The sequence below is a fragment of the Mustela erminea genome, chromosome 8 (assembly GCF_009829155.1).
Source record: "Mustela erminea isolate mMusErm1 chromosome 8, mMusErm1.Pri, whole genome shotgun sequence".
Classification (NCBI taxonomy): Eukaryota; Metazoa; Chordata; class Mammalia; order Carnivora; family Mustelidae; genus Mustela; species Mustela erminea.
Window position 1 is genome coordinate 19,287,059 of NC_045621.1, and position 23,760 is coordinate 19,310,818.

Genomic DNA, 23,760 nt, shown 5'->3' on the forward strand with positions numbered 1-23,760 from the left:
TAATAATCACCGCAGAGAGTGCTAGAAATCTTTGATAGAATAAGTAGAAAGTGAACTTTACTTGGTAATTTTACTGGTATGTACCTGTGCGTATGTTGTATAATTTAGATTTTGCTACTTCCAAAAAACACGAGGTTGTTCACAATACATATACGTACTATAAACAATGCTATTAAAATAGAAATAGGAGTGAACATTTCAGACATGTAGAAATAGAAATGATCTCTTTTTAGTAAAGTGTTAGGGTGGCCAGCCATTAATAATTTTGAAGTTTTAAGAGCAAACCCAGTTTTCACTTTGGCACTCATATGAAAGCTGATGGCGACGAATCTCAGATCCTCATTGTCAGGAGGAGAGAGAACTCTTGTGTTTTGTCTATGGGAATCATTCTTTCCCTGTTGGATCAGATCCTGGGAGACTATTTCCGGACTCAATGTCTCTGAAGGAAGGTTTCTGGCATCTTGATGATTATGCCTATAAGAAAAATAAAGGAACGGGCTTTGTCCCAAATAAAGATATTTACACACGTGCGCGGGCGCACACACCCACCCACCCACCCCTATAAATGAATATTAGGTGTCTTTCTACGAAGCTTGCATCCAGTACTTAGAAAATGATACAAAGAAATTTCAACCCAGAGATTTAGAATCTCTGGGAAGTAGAATCTCCCTCCCTCTTTCCTTCGCTCTCAGTCTCTCTCTCTCACACAGGTGCGCACACACTATTCACAGTGGTGAGAAGAAAGGGAAGAGAATTTGAGAGGGTCGTGGAGACCATCGTAGAGACGGCTCCTCACAGCCGCAGGTGCAGCACCCGCCTGGCCTCCGAAGCCTTCAGCCGCACTAGCCGGTGCCTCCCGTGACGGGTGGTCAGCGCGCACCGGACAGCAGGGAGCTTTAGAGCATTCTCTGAGGACTTAGGCCACCCCTCGAGACAGGGGGTTGGAACCCGGTGCAGAACGCACGGAAGTAGAGACGGCGGGAGCTGGGGGCGGCGGCAGCAGAGCTCGAGATCGGTGCCCTCGGGTCCCCTGGGCTGCGGGACTCAGTGACTCTGAGCGGGAGCGGGAGCTCCTCCCGCCCCTCCTGCAACCGGGGATCCGCAGGGTCCGCCTGCCCCCTCCTCCCACGCGGGCCTTGAGGGGTCGCTCTCCCCCGCCGACCGGACAAGGCGCGGGCCTCACCGCGCAGGACCGAGATCCGACGCGCGCTCCGAGCCGCCCAGCGGTGCCGCGCTCCCGGCCACAAGTTTGCCCCGCGCTGGCCAAGTTGAGAGCGGGGAGCCTCTCCGGGCTCTGGGAGAGCGTCTGTGCTTCTCGCTCGGGCTGGTCCCGGCATGGCCGGGCCGGGAGCATCGCCCCACGTCTGGGGGTGGCTGATGCTCGGCGGCTGCCTTCTCGCCGGAGCCCAGGTAAGCGCAGGTGCCCCGTGACACCTGCTTCCCGGAGGCTCGCGACCCGGGGCGTTAGGGAGACGGAGACCGAGGCGTGCGGGGGCTCATGCGAACACATCCAGGGGCGCGCGCGCACACACACACACACACACACACACACACGCACACACGCATCCCTCAGGGTCTGACAGGCATTTAGTGGAGCCACGAAGATGGATCTTAGGGGAGTGTCCTGGGTGGGCGTTTTGGCATCTGCAAAGTAAGGGGGTATTTAATTTACAACCGGTTCTGGATCAGGAGGGCGAGACGGAGGTGCACGAACTTTTCTTGCCCTTAGACTCCTTGGTTCCCGTTTAATTAATCCGAATTATTTTTGTCTGTTGGTAATTTACGGTCACTTTTGAGAACTTAAACTTCTAGGACTGATAGTAACTACTGACTGAAAGGATTGCTGGCTCTCCCTGATAGTCACATACCATTAAAGCGAAGAGACTTGACAGAGCAAAAATACAGGGTTAAGTAAAGCTCAGATTGTTAATGTTGAGTGTTAGTTGTTATTTCATGCGGCTAATACTGTTTAGAGATTTTTCTTTTAGCAAAAGCCCTTTCTAATATGCAAGTCACAATTCAACCTAACATTTTCTTGAGTTAAATAAAATGTGGGGTTTACACTCAACTTTTCAGATGAGCTGAATGGACATACGTGTAGTGCAAGAACCCTGTGAATTTAAACTGTATCAAGGTTATTTCTGTCTTCTGTTCAGCAGAGGGCGCACCTTGACCATCAAATGGAGCCCCAAATTTTGTGGGTTTTTTTTTTTTTTTAAATTCTTTAACCATGAGAAAAATTAAAGCATTGATTTATGTACTAATACTATCTAAACTTAATACTGTGTTCTTGGCTTTCAGATGATCAGTTTAAATGTCAGTTATCCTAAAAGCATAATTTAAAGAAATTTATTATTATTATTATTATTAACCACATAGCCACATGCGTTAAAGGAAAAAATGCCTTTCCCTGCTACATACTGGGCTTTGTCTAGCATGACTAGGATGTTTAATGTATACTTGCTATGTTAAAAAAATCAAATAATATGTGTGTTATATGTTAACAAATAATATTAACAAGGGGTGCGTGAAAGTAGGGTATGCTCAAACCTGAAAAATTCCACCAAGGTAACAGAAAGAATAGGAGCAAATGGAAAAAAAAAAGAAACCCTAAGGATTTGGTGACGGTTATGGAACTCTGGTGATCTCTAATGTATGTCCTGCATTTCTGTGTCATTAAGATATTTGAATAATTTGCTTAAAAGCATTGCTTCCTTGTATAAGGGCAAATGATTGTAATCATTTATTTTATTCAGTGTTTGAGATTACCTTTTTTTTTTTTTTTTTAGGAGAATGGGGAGATACTGATTAGCACAACAACAAAATATCACTATGAGATTGTGGGTAGAACATTTCTTTTACTTTTAGCTTTCAATAAAACACTCAGGACATTGGACACTTTTACTATAATTTTAAACCAAGGTTTCTCAACCTTGACATTATTGACGTTCTTTGTTGTGGGGACCCTCTTGTACACTGTAGGATATTTAGCAACATTCCTATCCTGTCCACTAGAGGCCCGTAGCGTCACCTCCCCCCACGCCGCCCCCAACTCCACCCCCCAAGTTGTTGCAACCAAAATATGTCTCTAGATGTTGCCAAATGTCTCTTGGGAGGCAAAATCAGCCCCAGTTGAGATACATTGCTTTAAATTGACTTCCGTTTATGTTTATAAATTAAGAATGTATGAAATGAAATGATAGCTTTTGGCCCTTTAAACAAAATGTGAAGTTTAAAGTGATTTACACTGACACGTTCACAACTTCTCTGATCGTCAGTCTGCTCATGTTCATTCCCAGCTAGTATGTATATTAAATTTAGAAAATATATTGATAGAACATCAAAGCAGAAAGCTTGTGTAGAACAAATGTTTATTATTTAATAAGCATTGGATCACATCACAAAATAGATAATACAGACTCGTACCTATCAATTGTTCTTAAAGATCCCTGTCGTTTTTGGTTGGTGAAGATGCACAGTTCAAAACTCAAGTATTTGTGTATCAAATGTCATTACAGTGCCCAGCAATACATTTCTTGATGTCAGATTATCTTACGGAAATTGGGAGCATTGTATAAATATGTGTAGTATTTTGTTTGCTGTGTCAGTGGGTCCTTCTGGACACAGACTCTGAGATGGAATTAGTGGTACAGTAGGTTTACTGGGAAGAATGCCTGTGAAAGAGAGAAAAGCGAGAAAGTAGAATTGGACAGGGAGAGCTTCAGACCAGGATGGGAATCCAGCAAAGCCTTGGCCAACTTCGTGGAGAGCTCAGGAGTAAAAGGTGCCCATCAGAGGAGTCCTATGTGGTGATAAAATTGCCAGGTCCTAGTACTCTGCCTGTGGTTTACTCATTAGCTCAGGATTCTTGATGTCACTGTGCACTTGGCTCCAAAGCTGAGACAGATATTTGAAAGTAACCACAGCTGGAGGCTGTCAGGCAACCACAATCCTTACAGACAAATAGTTGGTTGTTTCTTGAAGGACTATGTTAGTGGCGCACCTCTGTGTCTGCCTTCCTTACAAAATTACCAAGGGACCACACAGGTTTTGCTGGGCTCAAGAATGGGCTGACCCCACGTGATTCAGTCACCTTCTGCAGGCTCCAGAGCTGCAGATCAGTGTGGCTGCAACAGTGTATGTGCCCGGAAGTAAGCACAAATGCATTATAATGACTGGAGAAAATTCTCAGAAGAATATGACATATTCAGTGGAAGTGTGTAACTTCCATACAGTACTAGGTATGAGCGGGTACTCATGGGCAGATTTTGTTTTTCAGTAATCATTCATTTTTTGCCTGAGTGGAATATCAACATAACAACACAGCACATTCTGATGTGGGGAAAGGAGCAGTAGCTTGGGAACCCCACATTCCATTTCCTCCTCCAAAAACATGCAGCCTCCTTGGGCATGAAACTTGATAGCTCTGCTCTTATTTGGTTCAGTGAGAAAGATTAGCTCTACTGACCTTCCAGTATGAAGATTCAGAGTCTATTGGAGAATCAGAAGTCTCATATTTGTGGAGAGGGGTGATAATCAGTGATAATATTTATTTACCTACTAAGTACCAAATACTGTGCTAAGCACTTCATTGTTATCTCATTTAGTTCTCATAGTAACTTTATGAGATAGGCACTGTAATTATTCATTTCATAAGGAAGAAAATGGGGCTTAGAGATGTTATGTAATTTTCTCAGGTCACACAACTAACAAGTAGAGTAGTCATGATCCACACCCTGGCTTCTACCCTGGGACCCACCCCTCGGATTGGTGTCCTTATTGTGGAGATCAGTTAGGCATTGCTTAGCTTAATTATGTCTATTCAGCCTTCTGTCCCAACAATATCCATCTCTGTGGATATATCTCAAGGAATTTCTTAGACAAGTTCATAATGGTTATTGCAATAATTCTGTGTGTTGGGATCAACCCGGGTGCTCATCACGGGGTACACTAGGCAGCAGTAAAAAGCAGTAGACTCAATGTACACAAAATAGCGGGTATGAGATCTTTCAAACAGGATAAGCTATAGCATATAAACAATGAGATATATTACACAATCTCATTTACATACATTTAAATACATGCACATAAAGCAGCAATAAATATTGTGTGAAGATCTAGATTAAGAAGGATATGTATATAAGTTTCACATAAGTAGTTGCATATGGAGAGGTAGAGAAGTAGGAGTAGGGTATAGAGAGAAAAGGGGAGATAGATGATAGATTGATTTAAAGAAATAAGTAAGTAAGCCTACAGCCGTATCTCAATTTCTGTGTCAGTTGGAGATCATGGTGATAGCAGATGGAACTAGCAACAAGCCATCATCGGTAGATTTAAGAATGAGGACGTAATTAGGATATTCGTCCCATGAGATAGCCATGGTGTCTTCATCAGCTTCTCCAAGATGGTCAGCCGAAGGACTACTCTTAGCGAAATCAAACTGAAACTTGCTTGCTGATAACGTCTGCACCATGCCTCTTTCCATAAACACTACTGTAGTTAAAGAGGAATGGTTGGTTTGTTCTCCTTCTTTCCTGTTGACAGCCAGGACGGTTTTCATTGGTCTTCCAGGCATGGGGAAGCCTTGTCTTCTGTGGCTGCGCTAATTGCAGGTAGAACCCTTAGCGTCGGCAGCCCAGAAGCTGCAAGGTAGAAGAGAGCTAGGTGTAGCCTCTTCCTGGCCACGCACAGAGAGGTTTCATTTCCTTGGAACTTCCTCAGTTCTTCGTGAACAAAAATAGAACATTTTCAACTAACAGTCACACATTCCACTTATTTTCCTGTTCTGAGCTTCTGTTGGATTTGTCATCCGCTAGAATCCATGTTCGTTCTTTCCCCTCTGCCTTCTCCCTGAGTTATTCTTTAAATCTTTTAATGGCAATGTGAGTTTAGACAGCCCAGTGTACCTTCTGAGCCTCCATTTCCTCCAATATAAAGGGACAGTGATGAAGACACCATGACTATCTCATGGGATGTGGGAATATTGAGTTGAAAAGTACGCAGACTCTCAAAAGCCTTAAGGTGTTGGATAATGAAAATGCCAGCCCTTTTCTTCCTTCCTTCCTTCCTTCCTTCCTTCCTTCCTTCCTTCCTTCCTTTCTTTTTTAAAAATTTTATTTATTTGAGAGAGAGAAAGAGGATGAGAGGAGAGAGGTCAGTGCGAGAAGCAGATTCCCTGCCAAGCAGGGAGCCAGATGCCTGACTCAGTCCCGGGACTCCAGAATCGTGACCCGAGCCAAAGGCAGTTGCTTAACAAATTGAGTCACGCAGGCGCCCGCCACTTCTTTTCTGTGTGTGTGTGTGTGTGTGTGTGTGTGTGTGTGTGTGTGTGTATTTTGTGAGGTTATTTTCTCTGCCTCCAACACTGTTCCTTCTATTCCTTACAGTTTCTCCTTCAGGATCCAGTTGCATTCTGACAGCAATTGGATATTTTATTCATAGTACTGATAGCTGTTATAATTTTACATTTGTTGATCCGACTACTTGCTAAATATCTGTCTCCCCTTCTGAAGAAGTCATTCTGAAGACAGAGCAACTTCTCAGAAGGCCATGGCAGCTGTTCTGACCAGTGTGTCCTTATAGAATTGGAGATGTAAGAAGGCAGATGGATTCAAGAGACAGAAGGTACATTCAGCTGAAGGAAGAGTGCATTGGGGCAGATATGATGAGTGAAATTTTTAGATAAGCTGAGCATGAGATGCCTGAGATATTTAGGAGCTGGTTGGATTTTGGATTATAAAGCTTAAGAAAACTCTGGATTTAGCATCAGCATTTTGTAGGAAGTACCTGGAGCCACATGTGTGAATGATATTTTCTCAATGAAGGTATAATGGAAGTGAAAGGACTGGCTAACTTGCTTAAAAGAGGATATACAGATAGGTTTTCTTTATGATTACTCCTAAATTATACATTCACAGGGGAAAAGGGACTAATAAACAGTTTGGAACACCCTGTGACAATCAGCATTTTATCTTTAGGTAGTAGGTTCTGCATAAATGTTTGAATAAGCTCATTTGTATTTTTTCATTTCAAGAAAATCATCCTCTTTGATCACACTTGGAGCTGAAGTCTCTAATCATTTACTCTGGTTTTAATATTAAAAAGGTCATTCTGTTCTAAGGGCAGAGATCATGGAACCTGCCTCTGGTCATGGAGATGGCGAGAAAAGTGCTGTTGGTCTCTAGGAGAGTTTGGTGTTTCCAAAGCTCTCTTGTCCTAATAACGGATAAAGCAGGCTCAGTATTGAGCTTAACAGTTATTCCATTGGCTGGTGGGATTTTACAGATCTCAAAGGAAGTAAATCACAGCTTTCTGGAGGGGGAAAGAAATATACAAAACGGTTAAGCTTATGACTTTGGTATCAGCACTGAATTTGGAATCTATGTTTCCTACCCTCTCTTACTAGCATCTCAAAAGCTCAGTTTCTTCATTTGAAAAATGGGGATGACCTAATGCCAAATTCAGTAAGTTGGTGTGTGAATTGCACAGCATGAAAATCTCAGGAAATACACTGAATGGAGCACCTGTCAGAGAGCTTGCTCACTCTAACTCTTAGCCATCACTGTTGTTGCTATCATTGTGGCCGTCATCATCATCATTTCTGTTATATTTTCTAATTAGCTATTGCTGGTATAGAGAGATGATTTTTTTAAAAGAATTTATTTATTTATTTGACAGGGAGAGACACAGTGAGAGAGGGAACACAAGCAAGGGGAGTGGGAGAGGGAGAAGAAGGCTTCCTGCTGAGCAGGAAGGGAGCCTGATGCAGGGCTCAATCCCAAGACCCAGGGATCATGACCTGAGCCAAAGGCAGACACTTAGTGACTTGAGCCCCCAGGTGCCCTGAGAATTGATTATTTTTATTTACTCATTCATACCTACCAAGTTTATTCTGAAACAGTAACAATTTTCTCCAATAACAATACTGTTATTTCTTTTTATCTTTTGTCTTATCTTACTGCATTAATTAGAGCACCCAATATAGTGTTGGATGGTAATAATTACTACAGGGATACTATCTTGTTTATTACTTCGATGGCACTGCTTCTAAAGATTTATCATGTATGGTATTTGCTCATGTTCATGTTAATTTTATTAAACTGTTAAATGGAAGGAAAGTGTAGAAAGTTCTGAATTATATAATGTATAATTTTTATTTTAAAGTCCTAAATGATATGCCATTTCTTTTTTAAAAGATTTTATTTATTTATTTTAGAGTGAGAGAGACAGCATGAGAGGGAGGGGCAGAGGGAGAGGAGAGATAGAATCTCAAGCAGATTCTATGCTGAATGTGGAGCCTGACACGGGGCTCGATCCCAGGACCCTGTGATCATGACCTGAGCTGAAACCAAGAGTTGGACTTAACTGACTACACCATCCAAGTACCCCTGATATGTTCTTTCTTTGAAAATATGTCATATTAATTGTTTTGATGTTCTGCCACAGGTAGTGGACTACTTGAGGGCAAGAACTGATTCTTCATAACTTTTCTATAGTACAGGGTACCTAGTAGATGCTCATTAAATATTGGTAAGTATTTGTATGATCATAGGTAGAAGACCTATTACATATTGCTGCTTGAATTAGCAAATAAGCCAAATACTCTTGTTAATAACAAGATACATATTATTAACATACTTAAAAACCTAGCAAACAAACAAAAGTGTTGCTTAATCCTATTTGGCTAAATATTTATGTGACTAGATTAGAGCAGACTTCTGTGTGTAATTAAGGTAAACTGCTTCCTTTTCTTTATGAAACCATTTACATCAAATTGCAAACTGGCTATAATTTCTTAAATGAGAATAATTTATACTTCTTGTCACTTTCCTTACTTACATAATCAGGCTAGTTCTGTTTTCTATGAGAAAAAAATTTTCAGTAATTTTTTTGACTACACTTTATGAGAGCAAAGATTATGTTTAACAATACATTTATACCAATTCTGTGGGCATGAGATATGTCTAAGCTTGCATATTCTTCTGCCTATACCACAGGAGACTCTGCCTTCAGAAAGGCATTCATGCATATTGTGAGCACCAAAGTGAAGCTTCTCCTCTCAACATCTCTTACTTCCTATATGCATAAAGTCTGTAAGACACAACATCCAGAAGCTTTTGGGTTGTCGTGTAAGCAAAACTCAAACACAATTTTCATATTGATTAATTGAACTTAGAGATATCTAAAAAACTAGAAGAAACCATAAGTAGACACGTGGGAGTTTCCTGCAGTCTTAAAAATGCCTCTTAATATCAACCCAAAAGACACAGTAATGCTTCTATCTCCCACCAGATTGGTAATATATTAGGAATGGCATTTTGTCTGTGAGTTTATCACATTTTTTTTTACCACTCGTGCTAATTGTGTAATAAGTGCCCAAGAGCCATACTGTCATTCCTGACCTACCTGAGGAAGTTGTTGACTACATCTATTACCTTGATTTTGGTGATGGCATCTTAAGTGTTTACATGTGTCTGAATCCACCAAACTGTACCCATTAAATATATATAGTTCTTTGTATCTCTTTCTTTCTTTCTTTTTTTAGATTTTACTTATTTATTTGAGAAAGAGAGAGAGAGAGAGCATGTGTGTGCATGCACGCACTTGCCACCTGGGGGTGGAGCAGAGGGAGAGGGACAAGCAGACTCTAAACTGAGCATGGAGCCTGATATGGGGCTTGATCTCATGACCCTGAGATCATAACCTGAGTGGAAACAAGAGTTGGACGTTTTAACTGACTGAGCCACCCAGGAGCCACTAGTTCTTTGTATTTTAATAAAGCTGTTAAAAAAAAAAAACACCTTATCTAATAAACAACAACAAAAAAATCTCCAAACAGGGCCAAATGGGCAAGGTGGTCACTGGTACAAGCTTCCAGTTTTAAAATAAGTAAGTCGTAAGGGTGTAACGTACAGCATGTTGACCATAGTTATCACGTTGTATTGCGTTATTTGAAAGTTGCTAAGAGAGTAGATTTTAACACTTCTCATCCTGAGAAAAAATTTTGTAAATGTATGGTAGCAGATGTTAAATGGACTTATTGTGGTTATCATTTCACAATATATACAAATATCAAATCAGTATAGCTGGAAATAATACAACATGTTACACATCAATTATAGTTCAGTTAAAACACAATAAAAAACCCATAACCTTCTATTCATGACAATTCAGTTCAGTAAGTTCTTAGAGGGTCTCATATGTGCTGGACACTGTGATAATCACTGGAAATAGAAACACGGTCAACACATGCCCACCTTTTCAAACAGATCATGTTCAGTATTCTCAGAAAGATTTTGACATTTGAATTAATGTTTAATACAACCTTTGAGTGATGATGATTCATTTGGGAAGGAAGTCAACACGATAAGACACAATATTGTTGGGTGGCTGGCTCTTATGTCTCTCCCCACATCTGTCTAAAAGTTTGTGCCTTAGACTATACTGATCTCACAGAGTCTTGTCAAATATAGCCCTTTCTATTCCCCGCACCCTTGGCTCTCTGAGTTATTTTATTTTACCTCTGGTAAGACCATGTGGACTCCCACTTCTTACTGATTTAGAACCCTTTATTAATCCCAAATCTATTGACTAAATTCCTTATTACATGTTACCTTTTCCTACTCCCCAGACACCATTATTCATTCAACTATCTAAAAATAGTCACACCTCAACCTCCTCTCTTTCATCCATAAAGCTAGCAGTTGTGTGACAGGCAATCACATCCTTAGTCAGGAATTAGGGAAACCAAAATTTCATTTCAACATTCAACCCTTTTTTGAGAGGTCATAGAAAATGGTTTAATTTACAAGTTCTCATAGTAATTTTCCTTTATTCTCTTAATGTACATTCATAATTGTTATAGCTAATGAGTGCACAGTTTCTACCATGTGAAACTTACTTTATAGTTTCTTGACCTTATTATTATTGTTTGTAAAAATTATTTTTATTAACATATAATGTATTATTTACCCCAGGGGTACAGGTTTCTGAATCATAAGCCTTACATTCTTCACAGCACTCACATCACATACCCTCCCCAATGTCCATAACGCAGTCACCCATTCCATAACCCCCTCCGCCCAGCAACCCTCCTTTTGTTTTCTGAGAATAAGACTCTCTTATGGTATGTCTCCCTCCTGATCCCTTCTTGTTTCATTTATTCCTTCCTAACCCCCTAAGCCCCCCACACTGCCTCTCAAATTCCTCATATCAGGGAGATCATAATGATAATTGTCTTTCTCTGATTGACCTATTTGGCTAGGCACAATACCCTCTAGTTCCAGTCACGTCATTGCAAATGACAAGATTTTCATTTCTTTTGATGGCTGCATAGTATTCCATTGTGTGTGTGTGTGTGTGTGTGTGTGTGTGTGTGTATACACACTACATCTTCTTTATCCATTCATCTGTTGATGGATATCTAGGTTCTTTCCATAGGTTTGGTATTGTGAACATTGCTGCTATAAACATTTGGGTGCAAATGCCTCTTTGGATCACTACATTTGTATCTTTAGGTTAAATATCCAGTAGTGCGATTGCTGGGTTTTAGGATAGTTCTGTTTCCAACTTTCTGAGGAACCTCCATGCTGTTTTCCAGAGTGGCTGCGCCAGCTTGCATTCCCACCAACAGCATAGGAGGGTTCTGCTTTCTCCGCATGCTCTCCCACATCTGTCTTTTCCTGACTTGTTAATTTTAGTTATTCTGACTGGTATGAAGTGGTATCTTATTGTGGTTTTGATTTGTATTTCCCTGATGCCGAGTGATGTGGAGCACTTTTTCATGTGTCTTTTGGCCATATGGATGTCTTCTTTGCAGAAATGTGTATTCATATTTTCTACCCATTTCTTGATTGGATTATTTGTTCTTTGGGAGTTGAGTTTGATAAGTTCATTATAGATTTTGGATGGTAGCCCTTTATCCGATAAGTCATTTGTGAATATCTTCTCCCATTCTGTCAGTTGTCTTTTGGTTTTGTTGACTGTTTCCTTTGCTGTGCAAAAGCTTTTGATCTTGGTAAAGTCCCAGTAGTTCATTTTTGCCCTTGGTTCCCTTGCCTTTGGCGATGTGTCTACCAAGAAGTAACTGTGGCTGAGGACAAAGAGGTTGCTGCCTGTGTTCTCCTCAAGGTTTTTGATGGATTCCTGTCTCACATTGAGGTCTTTCATCCATTTTGAGTCTATTTTTGTGTGTGGTGTAAGGAAATGGTCCAGTTTCATTTTTCTGCATGTGGCTGTCCAATTTTCCCCAATATCATTTGTTGAAGAGACTTTTTTCCATTGGATATTCTTTCCTGCTTTCTTGGAGATTAGTTGGCATAGAGTTGAGAGTTTATTTCTGGGCTCTCTATTCTGTTCCATTGATCTATGTGTCTGTTTTTGTGCCAGTACTATACTGTCTTGATGATCACAGCTTTGTAAAAGAGCTTGAAGTCTGGAATTGTGGGGCCACCAACTTTGGCTTTCTTCTTCAACATTCCTCTGGCTATTTGGGTTTCTTTCTGGTTCCATATAAATTTTAGGATTATTTGTTCCATTCCTTTGAAAAAAATGGATGGTATTTTGATAAGGATTGCATTAAATGTGTAGATTGCTTTAGGTAACATGGACATTTTCACAATATTCGTTCTTCCAATCCATGAGCATAGAATGTTTTTCCATTCCTTTGGGTCTTCCTCAATTTCTTACATGAGTACTTTATAGTTTTCTGAGTACAGAATCTTTGCCTCTTTGGTGAGGTTTCTTCCTAGGTATCTTATGGCTTTGGGTGCAATGGTAAATGGGATGGACTCCTTGATTTCTCTTTCTTCTGTCTTATTATTGGTGTATAGAAATGCAACTGATTTCTGTGTATTGATATTATATTCTGACACTTTACTGAATTCCTGTACAAGTTTTAGTAATTTTGGAGCGGAGTCTTTTGGGTTTTCCACATAAAGTATCATATCATCTGCAAATAGTGAGAGTTTGACTTCTTCTTTGCTAATTCAGATGCCTTTAATTTCTTTTTGTTGTCTGACTGCTGAGGCTAGGACTTCTAGTACTATGTTGAATAGCAGTGGTGATAGCGGACATCCCTGCTGTGTTCCTGATCTTAGGGGAAAAGCTCTCAGTTTTTCCCTATTGAAAATGATACTCGCTGTGGGTTTTTCCATAGATGGCTTTGATGATATTGACCTATGTACCCTCTGTCCCTACACTGTGAAGAATTTTGATCAAGAAAGGATGCTGTACTTCATCAAATGCTTTTTCAGCATCTATTGAGAGTATCATATGGTTCTTGTTCTTTCTTTTATAAATGTATTGTATCACATTGATTGATTTGTGGATATTGAACCAGCCTTGCAGCCCAGGAGTAAATCCCACTTGGTCATGGTGAATAATACTTTTAACATACTGTTGGATCCTACTGGCTAGTATTTTGGTGAGAATTTTCACATCTGTGTTCATCAAGGATATTGGTCTGTAATTCTCCTTTTTGGTGGGGTCTTTGGTTTTGGGATCAAGGTAATGCTGGCCTCGTGAAATGAGTTTGGAAGTTTTCCTTCCATTTCTATATTTTGTAACAGTTTCAAGAGAATAGGTATTAATTCTTCTTTAAATGTTTGGTAGAATTCCCCTGGGAAGCTCTCTGGCCCTGGGCTCTTGTTTGTTGGGAGATTTTTGATGACTTCTTCAATCTCCTTACTGGTTTTGGTTACTTCAATCTCCTTACTCCTTTCAGGTTTTCTATTTCTTCCAAACTACCAGTTTTGGTAGTTTATATGTCTCTAGGAATGCATCCATTTCTTCCAGATTGTCAAATTTGCTGGCATATAGTTGCTGATAATATATTCTTATAATTGTTTGTATTTCTTTAATGTTGGTTGTGATTGCTCCTCTTTCATTCATGATTTTATTTATTTGGGTCCTTTCTCTTTTCTTTTCGATAAGTTTGGCCGGGGGTTTATCAATCTTATTAATTCTTTCAAAGAACCAGCTCCTAGTTTTGTTGATCTGTTCTACTGTTCTTTGTTTTCTATTTCATTGATTTCTGCCCTGATCTTTATTATGTCTCTTCTCCTGCTGGGTTTAGGCTTTCTTTGCTGTTCTTTCTCCAGCTCCCTTAGGTGTAGGGTTAGGTTGTGTACTTGAGACCTTTCTTGTTTCTTGAGAAAGGCTTATATTGCTATATACTTTTCTCTCAGGGAAGACTTTGCTGTGTTCCAAGGATTTTGAACAGTTATATTTTCATTTTCATTTGTTTTCCTGAATTTTTTTTTCAATTCTTCTTTAATTTCCTGGTTGATCCATTCATTTTTTAGTGGGATGCTCTTTAGCCTCCATATATTTGAATTTTTTCCAACTTTCCTCTTGTGATTGAGTTCTAGCTTCAGAGCATTGTAGTCTGAAAATATGCAGGGAATGATCCCAATCTTTTGATACCAGTTTTGACCTGATTTGTGACCCAGGATGTGATTTAGTCTGGAGGATATTCCATGTGCCCTAGAGAAGCATGTGTATTCTGTTGCTTTGGTATTGAATGTTCTGAATATATCTGTGATGTCCATCTAGTCCAGTGTGTCATTTAAGGCCTTTATTTCCTTGTTGATCTTTTGCTTGGATGATCTGTCCATTTCAGTGAGGGGGGTGTTAAAGTCCCCTATTATTATTGTATTATTGTTGATGTGTTTCTGATTTTGTTATTAATTGGTTTATATAGCTGGCTGCTCCCATGTTAGGGGCAGAGATATTTAAAATTGTTAGATCTTCTTGTGGGACAGACCCTTTGAATATGATACAATGTCCTTCCTCATCTCTTAGTATTCTTTGGCTTAAAATCTAATTTATCTGATATAAGGATTGCCACCCCAGCTTTCTTTTGATGTCCATTAGCGTGATAAATTGCTTTCTAACCCCTCACTTTAAAACTGGAGGTGTCTTTGGATCTAAAATGAGTTTCTTGTAGACAGCATATTGATGGGTGATTTTTTTTTTTTAATCCATTCTGATACCATGTGTCTTTTGATTGGCGCATTTAGCCCATTTATATTTAGGGTCACTATTGAAAAATATGAATTTAGTTCCATTGTATTGTCTGTGTTCCTTTCTGGTCTACTACTTTTAGGCTCTCTCTTTGCTTAGAAGACCCCTTGCAATATTTCCTAGAGGGCTGGGTTAGTGTTTGCAAATTCTTTTAGTTTTTGTTTGTCCTGGAAGGTTTTTATCCCTCCTTCTATTTTCAATCACAGCCTAGCTGGATGTAGTATTCTTGGTTGCATATTTTTCTCATTTAGTGTTCTGAATTTATCATGCCAGTTCTTTCTGGCCTGCCATGTCCTTGTGGATAAGTCTACTGCTAATCTAATATTTCTACCATTGTATGTTACTGACTTCTTACTTACTTCTTACTGACTTCTAGCTGCTTTCAGGATTTTCTCTTTGTCACTGAGTCTTGTAAGTTTTACTTTTAAATGACAGGGTGTGGACATATTTTTATTGATTTTGTGGGGGGTCTTTGTGTCTCCTGGATTTTGATCCTTGTTGTTTTTGCCATATTAGGGAAATTCTCTACTATAATTCTCTCCAATATACATTCTGCGCCCTCTTCTTCTTCCTCTGGAATCCCCATTATTCTAATATTGTTTCATCTTATGGTATCACTTATCTCTCAAATTCTCCCCTTGTGGTCCAGCAGTTGTTTGTCTCTCTTTTGCTCAGTTTCTTTATTCTCCATCATTTGGTCTTCTATATCACTAATTATCTCTTCTGCTTCATTTATCCTAGCAGTAAAAGTCTCCATTTTTTATTGCACCTCATTAATACCTTTTTTGATTTCAACTTCTTTGATTTTAGTTCCTTTATTTCTGCAGAATGGGATTTTATTTCTCCAGAAAGGGTTTCTTTAATATCTCTCATGTCTTTTATTGGCCTAGCTAGCACCTTGGGAATCGTCATACTGAACTTTAGTTTTGACATATTACCAATGTGTGTACTGATTAGGTCCGTAGCCATTGGTACTTCCTCTTGTTTTTTTTGTTTTTGTTTTTGTGAGATTTTCCACCTTGTTATTTTATCCAGATAAGAATATGTGAACAAGAAAATAAGGTCTAAAAGGTGGTAAAAACCTCAAAAATGTAGGCCAACCAAATCAGAGGAGACCCAAAACCCAGGGGAGAAGGAATGGGGAAAAAAATAAAAATTAAAATAAGTAAATGAATAAATTAATAAATTAATATTAGACTGGTAAACTTGATTTTGGGTGTATTTTGGTCTCTTAGAAGAAACTACTTCCCAAAATTTTAAAGAAAGTAAAACATATATATACAAAAATAAAGGTAAAGATGATGAACAGATGGAGTATAACTATAAAGATGAAAATTAAAAAAAATTCTAAAAAAAGGAATTAATAAGTTGGTTGGAAGAAGGAAAAAAAAAAAGAGAAGAGAATGTGCTCAGGCTGGAGATTAGAACAAAGCCATATGCTAGATTTGGGGTATATTTTGATCTATTAGAAGAAATTGTATCCCAAAATTTTTTAGAAAATAGAACCTATATGTATACAAAAAATAACATTATATACAATGAAGGGATAAAATATGACTATAAAGAAGGTTTAAAAAGATTTTTTTAAAGAATGGTATTGTTAAGATAAACTAGTTAAAAAATGTTAAAAGAGGAAAGAGGAAAAGTTAAAAAAAGTAGAATAAGAAAAACATAAAATTAAAAAAATTAAACTTTGCAAGACTTAAGGATCATGGGGAAGAAGCCATGAATTCTATGCGTTGCTGTCCCCTAGCTCTGGAGTTCTGCCATTCTTCATTGGTGAGCTTGGTCTTGGCTGGATGTTCTTGCTGATCTTCTGGGTGAGGGGCATATTGCAGTGAGTCTCAAATGTCTTTGTCCAAGATGGAATTGCACCAACCTTGCCAGGGGCCAAGCTAAGTAATCTCCTTGGGTTTGCTCTCAGGAGTTTTTGTTCCCTGAATGCTTTCTGTAGAATTCTGGAGGATGGGAATGAAAATGGCAGCCTCCCAATCTCTGGCCCAGAGGAGCTGAGAGCTTGGGGCCTGACTCCTTAGTGTGCCTTCAGAAAAAAGCAGTCAATCACTCCCATCACCCTAGTCTCTGGCTGTGCTCTGAGCTCACGCTGCCTGTGACCAAGCATTTCTGTCTCTGGTGCACAGCCGTGTTTGGAGTCTCCAAACCCAGCTGATTCCTGGTGCGCTGCAACTCCTGGAGGAAGAAGGTGAGTCTCTCCAGATCTGCCACTTGTGGGGTCCCTTCTTGAAGAGCAGTGGTCTGACTGTGTGTTGGATCACAGTTGAAGGCAACCTTGTTACTTCAACAAGGAGTGAGAGCTCACTCCTTGGCTCTGACTAGGTAGTTGGCTTTCCCGCTCTGATACCTGGGAGTTTTGCCACACTCAGACACCCCCGATCTTTCTGTGACCCTGTGGGACCTGAGACCACACTGTCCACACAAGGGTTCTACCTTTGCTTAGCCTCTGGAGTGATGTCCGTCAATGAAGCAGACTTCTAAAAGTTCTGATTTTGTGCTCTGCTGCTCCACTGCTTGCTGGGAGCAGGCACCTCCCCCTGTGGTTTATCTTCCTGTCACTTGGGATTCACTTCTCTGCATATCCTACCTTTCAGAAACTGGTTGATTTTCTGTTCCTAGAATTGCTGCTGTTCTTCTCTTCTATCTCCTATTGAGTTTGTAGGTGTTCAGAGTGGTTTGATAACTACCCAGCTGAACTCCTGGGACCTAATGTCCTATCAGTCTGCTAGTCCTCCTCCATCTCTCTGGACCTCTGGACCTTATTATTAATAGTAATTTTACCTCATTGCTTTTGCTCAAAATTAGCCTTCTCATTCTCATTGGATATCAACCATGTTATTTTTCCCTGCCACAACTCTTTCTCAGGATCCCACAGCAATGCTGTGTGACAGATGTGTTGCCTGGGGTGGTGACAGTATGGATACAAATGTATGAAATGTTTTCACTGCAATTTGGTCAGCAGCCTGATTTTCTGTATTTCAAATTCTGGTTGCCAACTGCCTGAAGGGAATAATCATCTTCTTGATGATTTTTCGTATCCCCAAACAGGCCAACACTGTTTGTTATGGTGGAGGTAGATTTTTTATTTTGTATTGCATTTCTTTCTTTCTTTCTTTTTTTTTTTTTTTTTGGTTGTGTAATGTGATTCTTTTAAAGGTGTACAACGCAATAATTTAGCACATATATATACATGCTGTGAAATGATTATCATTATCAAGTTAATCAACACATCCATCACCTCACTGTGTGTGTGTGTGTGTGTGTGTGTGTGTGTGTATGGTGAGAACACTTATGATCCACGGGCTTACCATGGAGATACTACAGGTTTGGTTTAATAATAAATTAATATTTCAAAAAAAATGAGTCGAATAAATTACTGGGTTTCCCAGTGAACATAAAAATTTTATTTATACTATATTGTATTCTGTTAAGTGTATCATAACATTATGTCTGAAAAAATGTACATATCTTAATTAAAAATACTTTGTTGCTGAACAGATGCTAACCATCACTCAAGATTTCAATATATCATGATCACTGATTACAGATCACCATAAGAAATATGGTGATACATGAAAGAGTTTGAAATGTTGCAGGAATTACCAAAATGTGACACAGAGACATGAAATAAGTAAACGCTGTTGGAAAATGGTGTGGATAGCCTCATTCCATGCAGGGTTGCCATAACTTTTCAATTTGAATTAAAAAAAGACAAAACAAAAAACAGCATCAGTGAAGGGCAATAAAGCCAAAGTGCAATTAAATGAGGTATGCTGGTTTTTTGAAGTCCTGTATTTCCCCATAATTACAGGGACCCTACTCAAAGCAAATTTTCAGCTTTTCTATGTTCATAGAAAATTCCCAAATTCTTAGTGTGGAATGACTTCAAAAGTCATTTTAGATGTACTAGCTAGTTAGGTTTTTAAGTAACTAAAGTTCTTGGGTCAGTTTTGCTGAGATTTGGAAATGGAGCTTTTGACTTGAGGATTGAATGTTGCACACACCTGCTTGATCCTGTGGGCCTAGTTCTTAACTTGGCTAATTCAGAATTTGTGTTTTGATGGCAACTTCCATAAAATAAGTAAATTACTTTTGAGGAAGATATAATTACTTCACTGAATTTCTAAGGGGTTTATTTTAAATTAGTTGGTGATTAATAGTTGACACTTAACTCTTGCTTGGGAGATTTGGTAATGGGTAGGAATTTAAAATTGTCAGTTCTAATTGGTTTTGTTTGAGAAGATAGAGAATTTTCATATTTATAGAAGCCTATAAATTATGCAGGGCTACCTATTGCATGATTTCTTTTGCACTAAAATTCTTTGCCAAATAGTCTTAATATATTTGCACTTAATTTAGCTCAAATTAATAGATTATATAGTATTTAATTTAAAGTTTAGTTGGTCTTTCTCTGTCATGGTTATCATCATTAAAAGAAATACAATTCACTAAAATAAATGAATAAAGAATGAATAAATGAATAAAGAAATAATAATGAATAAATGAATAAAAAAATGAATAAATGAATAAAGAAAGTACTTTGAGAAAATTGTAGGTTCACATGTACTATAAGAAATAATACAGGAATTCTGTGTACCTTTTACCCTAGTGCTCCCTTGGTGTCGTCTTTCATAACTATAAAACAATAGCCCAAGCAGGAAATTCATTTTGATATAATCCACCTACTTAATTCAGCTCTCACTGGTCTTCTATGCATTCGTTGATATGTGTGTGCATTCAGTTTTATGCAGTTTTATTACATGCATAAATGCCCTTGACCACCACCATAGTCAAAATGCAGAACAGTTTCTACACAGGAATCCCTCCTGCTACCTTTACATAGCCGCAGCCTCTTCCTTCTACCTTGTCCCTTGCTCTCTCTAGTACCTGCCAAACCACTCATCTGTTCTCCATCTCTATAATCATTAGACGACTTGAATAATTAACTATGCTTGGTTTCTAAATAGTAATTGGAGTTCTACAAATATTAATAAATTCGTGTGGTTAAGATGAAAGAGAAAGTGTGGATGATAGGTGTGAATGGTGACGGTTCTTTGTGATCACTCTCCTAATGCTGAAATCCTAACTGATTTTGAATGAGGCCACGGATAGGTCCATTGTATTCTTAAATTCCATTTGCTTTCTGCATGAACAGGGTCATGGAAGTTTCATGGTTTATTGCCTAATGTGCAAAATGGACTGGTCTTTAGATTTAGTTTTGAGTTAGAGGTCAATTTGTGAAAGGATTAAAAAACTTGAGAAGTTTTCCAACAGCGTTTCCACCATTTTCCAACAGCGTTTACTTATTTGGGTTGTGTGTGTGTGTGTGTGTGTGTGTGTGCGCGCGCGTGCATTTTTGCTGTGTGTTTTATCCATATAACCTGTTTTACTTTGAATTAAAAAAGGACAAGTGGGGAAACACTTTTATAGTTGCAGTTTTAATTAAAAGTGGATGGTTCAATATTTTTCCCAAAGCTATCAGTTTATTATAACAGAATCCTTTTCTCTATTCGAACCCAGTAGTATAGACAATAAATTCTGAATGATTAAAAACATGTTTCAGGGCTCCTGGGTGGCTCAGTGGGTAAAAGCCTCTGCCTTCGGCTTGGGTCATGATCCTGGGGTTCTGGGATCGAGTCCCGCATTGGGTTCTCTGCTCAGCAGGGAGCCTGCTTCCCCCTCTCTCCCTCTGCCTGCCTCTCTGCCTACTTGTGATCTCTGTCTGTCAAATAAATAAATAAAATCTTTAAAAAAAAAAGGAAGGGCTTTCTGAAAGATTATTTTTAAAAAAACCAAAAAAAACCAGAAACATGTTTCATTCTCCACAATATAAAATCTTTAGCTACTCTCAATGAAATCATATTCTTGGGAATGAAATTAGTATTTAAATAAAAAAATATTAATATGTTTGTATGAACTCTTTTGAGGCCTGTGTGAAAACATGAAGTAAAAAGTTAATAAGACTGATTAGCTCATTAATACTAGACTGCATGACCAATGCTGAATTCCAAACAAAATTCCTTATTATAGACCAGCTCACCTTTCTCTTGGACTGTGGAAAGTAGAATGTCCAAAGAAATTCATTCTCTTTAAACATAGTCTTTCAACCCTTTCCAAATTAGAGTCAAATTTGGTATATGAATATTACAATAACTTCATCAGAAAGCATTATATGCATTAAAGAAATTTCGCTTTATAAAGGAGACATTTTTGCAAAATTACAAAATAGTCATATTTTAACATTTCTTATTTAAAAAAATTTTTTAAAAGATTTTATTTATTTATTTGGTAGACAGAGATCACAAGTGGGCTGAGAGGCAGGCAGAGACCGAGAGAGGGGGAAACAGGTTCCCCACCGAGCAGAGAGCCTAATGCGGGACTCGATCCCAAGACCCTGGGATCATGACCTGAGCCGAAGGCATAGGCTTTAACCCATTGAGCCACCCAGGTGCCCTGACATTTCTTATTTAAAAAATTTGGTTTTTACAACCACCTTGTGGCAAATTATCACAAAACATTTGTTTTTTTACAAGCATCTTGTGGCAAATCATCATATACTAAAATGAGGTAATATTTTTATATATATTGTGTTTTTTCAAGTTAGGACAGATTGATTCTTTTGAAAAAACTTAAATAATTGTAGATTCATATGTAATTGTAAGAAATAATACAGAGAGAGCCCCGTATCCTCTACCCAGCTTCTCCCAGTGGTAATATTTTACAAAAAGTATAGTACAATATCATGACCAGTTTATTGACACTGATGTAGTCAAGATACAGAACTTTACTATTTCCAAAATATTCCCCTTCTGTTGCCATTCTATGGATGCACTCACATCTCCTCCACCTCAACCCCAGGGCAACAATTAATCTGTTCTCTATTTCTATAATTTACTGTGTGTTTTCACTCTTTTTTTCCCCCCTTTGTTCACTTGCTAGAAATTTTTCAATTTTATTGTCTTTTCAGAGACCTAACTCTTTGTTTCATTGATATTCTCTATTTTTAAAAAAATATTATGGATTTCCTTTTTTATCTTTATTATGTCCTTCTTTCTATTTGCTTTGGATTTAGTTTTCTCTTCTTTTTCTAGGTTTTTGAGGTAAGACATTATGTTATTGACATGAGACTTTTCTTCTTTTCCAATGTAGGTTTTAGTGCTATAAATTTCTCTTGGCATCGCTTTAGTTGTACCTTACACATTTTGATATTTTGTATTTTCATTTTCATTCAGTTCAGTGTATTGTTTTGATTTCCCCTGAGACTTTCTTTTTGCTCCATGGGTTATTTAGAAGTATGTTGTTTAGTTTCCAAGTGTGTGAAGATTTTCCTGTTGTTTTTCTATTTTTGATTTCTAGTTTGAGCCCATTGTATCTGAGAACCTAGTCTGTATGATTTCAGTTCTAAACTTGTTGAGATCTGTTTTATGGCCCAGGACATGGTCTGCCTTGATATATATTCTGTGAGCATTTGGAAAGAATTTGTACTCTGCCTTGTTGAGTGAAATGCCTAAATGCCCATTAGGTCCTCTTGGTTGATGGCATTGTTGAGTTCTTCTATATCTTTGTTGCTTTTCTGTCTCTTTGTTTTATCAGTTGAGCAAGGAGTACTGAAGTTTCCAGCTTTAATTGTGGACTAGCCTATTTCCTCTTTAAATTCTATCAATGTTTGCTTCACATATTTTTCTGTCTTTTTTTTTTTTAAAGATTTATTTATTTATTTTAGAGAGAGAGTGAGAGTGTGGGGCCAGAGGGAGAAGAGAGAGAATCTCAGACAGACTCCCCACTGAGTGCAGAGGGCTTCCATCTCATGACCCCGAGATCTGACCTGAGCCAATACCAAGAGTCAGTTGCTTCACCGACTGAGCCACCAAGGTGTGGGCACCCCTATTATTTTTTGTTGCATATACTTTGCTTTCTTTCTTTCTTTCTTTCTTTCTTTCTTTCTTTCTTTCTTGCTTTCTTTCTTTCTTTCTTTCTTTCTTTCTTAAAAGATTTTATTTATTTATTTGACAGACAGAGATCACAAGTAGGCAGAGAGGCAGGCAGAGAGAGAGAGAGAGGGAGAAGCAGGTTCCCTGCCGAGCAGAGAGCCTGATGCGGGGCTTGATCCCAGGACCCTGAGATCATGACCTGAGCCAAAGGCAGAGGCTTAACCCACTGAGCCACCCAGGCACCCATATACTTTTAAGATAGCTATGTCTTTTATCTTAGGTAATGTCCCTCTTGGTCTCTGGTAGTTTTGTTTGCTCTGAAGTCTACTTTATCTGATATTAACATAATTGGGGAAGTAAGGGTGTCAGTAGAAGTTTAGGTTCCCAAGCAGCTGCTGTTGACATCCAAAGTGGGGAGCTCCTTGTTGCTGATGGGTGGGGATATGAGTTCAACCCCCCCTGCCACGTGGTCTCCACTGACACCACAGAGGGTTGGCCTCATTGCTAGGCTGACTCCCTACTTGGTCTTTTCTGACCACACCCCAAGGAGGGCTACCCTTTAACTGCCAGCAGGAGAGGGAAGTCCAGGCTCTCCACGTGGTCTTTACTGATACCTGAGGTGTGAAGGGGCATGTTACAGACCAGCGTGGTGAACATCCTGGCTCTCTACTTCATTCTGAAACTGCTTTGGGAGAGACTGTAGTGTTACCTCCTTTCAACCTACTAAGGGTGGATCTCCACTTGTCCTTTGCTGGTGTCAATTGGGTTAGAACTGCAGTGCTTTTGTGTG

At 38.9% G+C, this 23,760-nt stretch overlaps 1 protein-coding gene across 1 annotated transcript in view; it reads left to right on the forward strand.

The window, feature by feature from the left end:
• Positions 1–768: 768 nt before the first annotated feature.
• PTH2R (parathyroid hormone 2 receptor) overlaps positions 769–23,760 on the forward strand; it is an 89,793-nt gene continuing 66,801 nt past the window's right edge. Inside the window, exon 1 of the mRNA XM_032355609.1 lies at positions 769–1,410. Coding sequence (XP_032211500.1) covers positions 1,336–1,410 — 75 coding nt within the window. The 5' untranslated portion in view covers positions 769–1,335. The remainder of the gene's footprint in view (positions 1,411–23,760) is intronic.